General features: G+C 40.8%; 1 protein-coding gene across 2 annotated transcripts; it reads left to right on the plus strand.

Annotated features, from left to right (window-relative positions):
• Positions 1-234: 234 nt before the first annotated feature.
• On the plus strand, positions 235-5,605 carry LOC308115963 (calcium-activated potassium channel subunit beta-2-like). 2 transcript variants are annotated; one of them, XM_080473871.1, is made up of 6 exons: positions 235-340; positions 2,801-2,910; positions 3,327-3,449; positions 3,587-3,757; positions 4,064-4,259; positions 4,485-5,605. In XM_080473871.1, the coding sequence occupies exons 3-6, from the start codon at positions 3,391-3,393 to the stop codon at positions 4,767-4,769; spliced, it is 711 nt and encodes a 236-aa protein (XP_080329997.1). In that variant the 5' UTR covers positions 235-340; positions 2,801-2,910; positions 3,327-3,390; the 3' UTR covers positions 4,770-5,605. The 2 variants fall into 2 exon arrangements, with proteins under 2 accessions (XP_080329997.1, XP_080329998.1); XM_080473872.1 differs by lacking the exon at positions 2,801-2,910 and having other exon boundaries at positions 258-340.
• The last annotated feature ends 1,104 nt before the right edge of the window (positions 5,606-6,709 follow it).

A 6,709-nucleotide genomic window follows, 5' to 3' on the forward strand; every position in this document is an offset into this window, starting at 1 on the left:
GGCAAAATTGCACTAAAAGCATCTATGCATGGATGTTCCCACACCTCATTGTGTACAGCTCGATGAGCAACGTGCTGAACACACAGAGTTTTGTGGGCCTGGCACAGTTCACATTCCTCAGTTACCAGTTGGTGCTCCTCAGGTAAGTGTTTACTGCCGTGTTATGCTTCTTTTGGGAACCGTACAGCAGAGCATGTGACATTTCTAAGGTGCCAACGCCCAAACATATGTCAGGAAGACAATAATCACTGGAGGACAAGGCGAAAAATACATCCTGAGACATTCTTGATCAAAGAGTGCGATGATGGGAAGACAGGCTTTGAATTCCAACTGCCGCAAGGTGAGACTCACCACCTGCTACAGCAATAATAAAACTGTACCCTCAGACTACTCTTTATATGTTAAACACCCTGCTTTCACCCGACACCAGGAAAATTCAGTCTAAACAAGAGTACTTTCTGAAACAAAAGGTTCTGGACATTAGAAATGTTGTTTAGCTATCAACAATACAAAAAACACACAAAAGGAAACACAAAATTGCTGTTTTGTTTTGTTTCTTTGCTCATGGTTGAGTTTCTAATGTCCTGTGTTGGTTTTGTTGCCCTATGAAGTGACTTGCTGTTGATAGAATTCTGACTTTAAAGTTATTTCACCTCTCTTTAAAGCTTTTCCTTTGTTATTTGGGAGTTTCCTTGTTCAGTTCAAATCTGTAATTTTGTGTTCCTTGGCATTTGTTTTGTATCTCATTCTACCTTTGTACCATTGTGTACCTTTACAATTTTTCTACAGAAGTTCTTGTATACCTTTGGTCATTTTGTAGTATATAATCACCTCATCTCTGTTATATGCACCATATTATTTTGTGCATTTTCTCTGTCTCTAGCTTTTTGTCAATTTAGTAAATTGACCGATGTTTCGTGTGATTTTTTCTTTCTTTTGCAAACCTTTGTTTTGAATTTGAATGAGGTCTTGTTCGCTTTAAGTAAATTGTCTATGTTCATTTATGACTCATCTTTGCTTTCTTGGATCTGTTTAAGACTTTTGTGCAGATGAAGCAGAACTCACAGTTGCTGTTGTTGGTTGAAAAACTGAAGTTGAACTTCAGTAAGACAAAGGTCTTTTATCTGTGTTCCTTCACACAACATGTCAGTACACAGTTGTGCAATTCAGTAAACGCTAAGATAACACCTGCTCTACAGTTACGCGGTTTAACATGTGCCATTTTTGGTGCAGTGTCATTCATTCAGTCTTACATTCACTCTCCCAAGATTGGAGAAAGGCAGCTGGAAGAAATATGAACTGAGGACACACCCATGAAAAACATACAGGGAGGTCGGTTGATCCTATCTGCCTCTGGCTCAGGATATTCATTAAACTGATAACAGGAAAATCTGAACAATACGTTCCTGCTGTTGTAAGCAGTTCCACACTGGTGCCGGGCATCAAGAGCATCTCTACAAACACAAAGACTGTCACCGTGCTGTGCTTCATGTTGTGACACTGCAGACTCAGTACATTTTTAAATAAGCAGTGTTTTTAACAAGGACACGAATATATTGAAAATCATTTTTCCAAGGTGGTGGCTATCATCTGGAGAAAAGAACTTTTCAACTTCTGTTGTGCATTTTTAGCGATTTCGCTCCGGAATCCATTTTTGTACAAGCCGATATGGATGAACTATTACACATGAAGACAACAAATGTGTGATAAACTACAAATCTGTTGTTGTTAGTGGTGGAGGCTCTGCAAGGTCAGGCTCAAAGCAGCAGTGAGATAATCTGCACTGTATATCATTAAGTACAGTCATAGCCCATTCCTTACACTGAAAGTTATTTGGCAGCCACTGTAAATCCAGGCTGCATGCAGCGCGAGGCCAGCCACCAACACATTTACAGCTCCCAGACCCTTTCAAATCTTTTGCTTGACAGTAAAGTGGATACAAGGAGGTCTTTCCAAAAGTGTGCGTCCATGTTTAGCTGAAATCAATACAGTTATGTGTGGAACTCGAGTCACTCCGGTGGCAACGGTCAGTGTGGTTTAACGGAGGAGAAAAGCCGGAAAATAGTGAGGCGGAGCATAAAATCCATGTGAGTGTGACTCTTTGTTGTGGGTATGCATGCAAATTCATTCAGAGTGTTTGGAGGAAATCATATTTGTAGATAACATTTATGGTCTCCTTCAGATGTCACGTGTGACACTGGGCTTGTCTCTGAGCAACGCTTTCCCTAAGCAGCTGGGAATGTGATACAATAAGGAAATTACTCATCTAAGAAGAACTTGTTGGCTTGTTTTCTAACTATTCTGCTCCCAGCGCTTTGGCACGGTTGTTATCCTCCAGAAAAATGAAGGCTGCTTGCTTATTCTGCTTATATGCAGCGAGACCGGGTACAGAATAGAAAATCTAACCCATTTTGAGCAGGAGTAAATAAACAATATGATTTGATTTCTGGCTCACAGTTTATTGATTAGTATTTGAAATTCAATTTTGGCTTTGATTTTGAACATAAATAAGCAACAACAAAGTACCATGATCTCACTGCTTGGATGGGACGAAATGACCTAACCTAACATGCCTCGTTAAATACATTAGTTATAGACAATGTTTTAGAATAATGGGTCATTTCCACAGTTGGTTTGCATTGACTGGTTCTTAGTCAATAACCCTCAGTTGACCTGCAGCTAATCACTCAAACGGTCTCCGTTGCTCATTCATTTCCATTTGAATCAAAGTCATTGTCGTATATTGAGCGATAAGCTCCACGTGAAACATTGAATGCTGTGGTTTTTCTGCCTATGGTAGGACCTGCAGGAAACGTGAGGAGCCACATGCGAGGTGTTGTTGTTGTTCTTCCAAGAGACGGACGACCCAATGACTTTGTGTTGACAGCACAAGTGTTCAGGACGGGGCAGGTCGGTTTTTCATGCGCGCCTCATCAGCATTAACACCTTTCATCTGGAGCTATCTGTCATCTTGTTTGCGCTTTGTAGCGTTTCTTTGTGTTCAAAATGAGATGTTTACCTGGCGGAGTGGGCTACGTCAGTTGTGCGTCCTGTCCCAGCACATCCACGGATTTTGGGTTATTAGAAGCAGCATATACGATATCCTTTACAAAGCTGGACTTTTCTTTATACGAGCAAAGGATGGGGGGAAAGGGTGTTGAACAGCAAATATGCACCAAAGGTAAAGAAAGATTTGTCTTTGTTTTTCTTACAACTGGGTTTTTCAAACTGGTGACTTGGGATTTATGTTATGTTTATGATCCTGGTAGTGAATATGCATTTCTTTGCAACAGCTAGACATAAACTTGGTCATAATTTTTTCGCAGGTCTTTCCAGCAGTCTTTCCGTTCTGCCTCAGCAGGCAAAGGAGGACGTGGATCATCAGGAAAGATGTTCTTTGTGGCAAGGGCCAGAAGTTCTGCAGGAGCTGGTGGAGGGAATGAAAGGAGGTAACCGATTCACAGCAATCCTGAACCTAAAAATACAGACTTAAAGTGCTGCGGGTGTAGGCCGGACACCCGTCAGTGGTCATGCTCTTGAGCTTTGGATACTATGATATTGAGTTCTCTTCATTTTCTATCATCAGGTCAATTTACCAGAAATTTCGTGAGGTTGATATATTGGACAAGAAAAAGACGGTGACAGCTCTGAAGCCGGGAGAAGACCGCGCCATTCTTCTGGGACTTGGAATGATCCTGGCCTCAGTCATGATGTATTTTGTCCTGGGTATCACCGTATTACGCTCCTATGCAGACAGGTACAAGCCTGTTGTTAGTATAGTGTTATTTGTTTCTCTCTGTGAAGGAGTATACGTTGTTGTTTCTACCGGAAACATGTTTTATTCATCAGGTGTGTTTGTTGACAAACTGTTTCAGTGCTCTCTCAACCTGAAAATTGCAAAAATGAATACTTTATGAAACCAGAGTTTCAGGAACAAATAACACCCTGAACCAAGCTGATTTCATACCATGAGATCCCCAAAGTGTTCTCTGCATTTTTTTCATTTTTTATTTTTTATTTTTTGCCTGCATTAAATTGGATCTTCATTTAAATGTCAACACAGCGTGTGGACAGAGGAGGATGTGTGTGTTGTTCTCAACTCCACGGTCACAGCAGACATGAACTGTTCCTACAACTGTGGCTCGGACTGCTGGAGGGTGTCCAAATACCCCTGTCTGCAGGTCTATGTGAGCATCAACAACACGGGCCGTGTCAGCCGTTTATCTCACAATGAAGAGACCCACGATGCCAGCTCTGAAGTGAGTACTGTGCCAGAGGGAAAATACTGTGAATTAGTGAACCATTTCAAATGTTTACAATGACCGGTGTTGGCCCGGTGATGGACTTACTCTACTAACAATTCACAAAATGTTGGATTGTATTTGGGGTTTGGAAATAAAGCCAACCACACAAAACAAAAAAAAAGTGTGAGTGACTGATTGCCCTCTAAATAACCTTGGTGTCCTTCACTCCAATCGTTGCAGTGTTTCTATGTGCCCAGGTGCCAGAAGGACAGCATGGCCATGCACACCGTGATCATGAACATTTCCGATCGTCTGAAGGTGAACCAGCAGGTTGTCTGTTACTATGACCCCGGCGAGCAGCAGGAGACCGTTCTCCTGACCCGGCTGTACGACCACAGCGTCGTCTTCCACTCGCTGCTCTGGCCCTCCTGCATGCTCACGGGAGGAGCCCTCATCATCTTGATGGTGAAGCTCACGCAGTACCTCTCCAGACTGTGTGAAGAGATAGGCAAGATCAAGAGGTGAAATACGTGCAGCAGCTGCAAAAGCGGAGCATATGGCAGTGTGCTGATAGACATACGACATGAAAGGGATTGTTTTAGCTGACGACCTTGCCGTGACCTCATGCAAACTTTCCTCTTCGGCGGAGACATTTGGAGCAGCTGACTTTCACTGCGGAGCGAGGATGTGACTGTTTATAAAAGTGGACTGAATGTTCTCAGGCGGAAACTGTCATACGTGCTCCCGAGGAGAGTGTGGCTTTATGTTGCATGGTGTTAACACTTATGTAGAATGCTTGAGCATACTTGTTTACAAGCTGTTATGCTAAAAAAAAAAAAGAAAGTGTGTTGTGAGCATGATTTGATGTGATGTCACATGTGTAATGTGAGACAATGGGCTGCCAAACATACACGGATAAAAATATCCCACGATTGTGCCTGTTGACAATGAACAATGTTATTTTTGGAGACCTTTCTTGAATTTGGATTAGTTACAGCTTGTTATGAATCAATAACAAGTTCTTGTTTTTACCAGTGACCAAATAAAAATGTGGAAAATATCCCTCAATAACTTGTAATCGTTTTTATACACAGAATCTAAGTGCAAATGTACAAATGAAACTTTGCTTTATTTTTTCATTTTTTTAAATTTATTTTCACAAGTTTACTGTTTAGCACAAAAGCTAATATATATCCACCTCCAAGATCTCCCATTGATAACAACAGCAATTTAATTCCTCCTTTGTGGTGGCACTGTGATTCTGCACCTGTAATAAATGATCACCTCCACAGGATATTTGTAAACTACAAAGCACACCGAGAAACTCTTTCTCTGCCAAGATCTTATTAAAATTGTGTTTTAAAAGTAGAAATTGACTTCTTTTTTCCCACATCGACATCACAGGCTGAGGGGATGAACGTTTTGTCTGCTACATGAACAGATGTGCACAGCTACTCACACCAGTTTATCACCTTGAAGTTGACACTTAAAAAAGTGTATGTTTTATATCCATGTGATTGAGGCGTGTGGGGACATTGAGTGTGGGGGATCCAGGTTAAAATCCCTGCTGCAGCAGAAAAGGTATCAGGTGCAAAAGCTATTGAAGCCTACAGTGCATTTTGCAATGATTTTCTGTGGTGAGCCGCGTTTGAGGGAGCGGTCTATCATCAACATGTAGGGATGCACAATATCTACAATAGATTTAATTGTTGGTTTCAGAATCAAATAAATATCTCAGTAATGGAGAGCAATGTTACAAATGCTCTCAATAGGTTAATAATAGTTTTGAAGCTCAAAGCTGATGGGACGTTTCTGTGTGAGGTTGGCATGTTTTCTTTCAGCTTTACTCTAGTTTCCTCCCACAATTTCAAAGAATTGCATGTGTCAATAGCTATTGACTGGATAAAGCAGGTATACAACATATATTAGAATAAAATAATGCTCTGAATGCTCTATGCTTGAGTAAAGTAAGTAATATCAAGAAATGTTGTGGGTTTTGCATAAAGCCAAGTCAAAGTCAAGTATTGACTTTGCTCAATATGAATGGTAGGAAAAAAAAAAAATCCAACCCATTTTGCTTCAATTTTGCACTTTTCTCATTGGCCAATATGATCAGGGCTTAGATATGAATCAATTCCACTGCAGGGGAGACCTAAAGTTGATATTCAGTGTAAAATGTATTTATGATATCACCCCTGGCATCAGCAAGATGAGTTGGAAAATATCACATCATTTATCAGCCATAAAATCCAATACTGCGAGTCCCTTTTTAATCACAGTAAAGCTGATTAAGCTGTAAGATTGCAGAAGTATTATTGAATAATAAACTTTTCTTATGAGCTAAAGGTGAGTTTGAATTCTCTGCACTTTTCATCCTCTGGAGCGGATCAGGGTACACGATTAACAAGGAGAAAACAGAGACAGACACCAGGCAGTTCTGAGTTATTAAGTTTTTGGACTGTGGG

The sequence above is a fragment of the Lipophrys pholis genome (assembly GCF_963383615.2).
Source record: "Lipophrys pholis genome assembly, chromosome: 1".
Taxonomy (NCBI): domain Eukaryota; kingdom Metazoa; phylum Chordata; class Actinopteri; order Blenniiformes; family Blenniidae; genus Lipophrys; species Lipophrys pholis.

What these genes read in the sequence shown, in the direction of transcription:
- LOC308115963 (XM_080473871.1), top strand. Translation starts at nt 3,391, where the DNA reads ATGTTCTTTGTGGCAAGGGCCAGAAGTTCTGCAGGAGCTGGTGGAGGG. An exon ending in GGTGGAGGGAATGAAAGGAG is followed by an intron (nt 3,450 to 3,586) that starts GTAACCGATTCA and finishes TTCTATCATCAG; the next exon opens with GTCAATTTACCAGAAATTTC. An exon ending in CCCACGATGCCAGCTCTGAA is followed by an intron (nt 4,260 to 4,484) that starts GTGAGTACTGTG and finishes CAATCGTTGCAG; the next exon opens with TGTTTCTATGTGCCCAGGTG.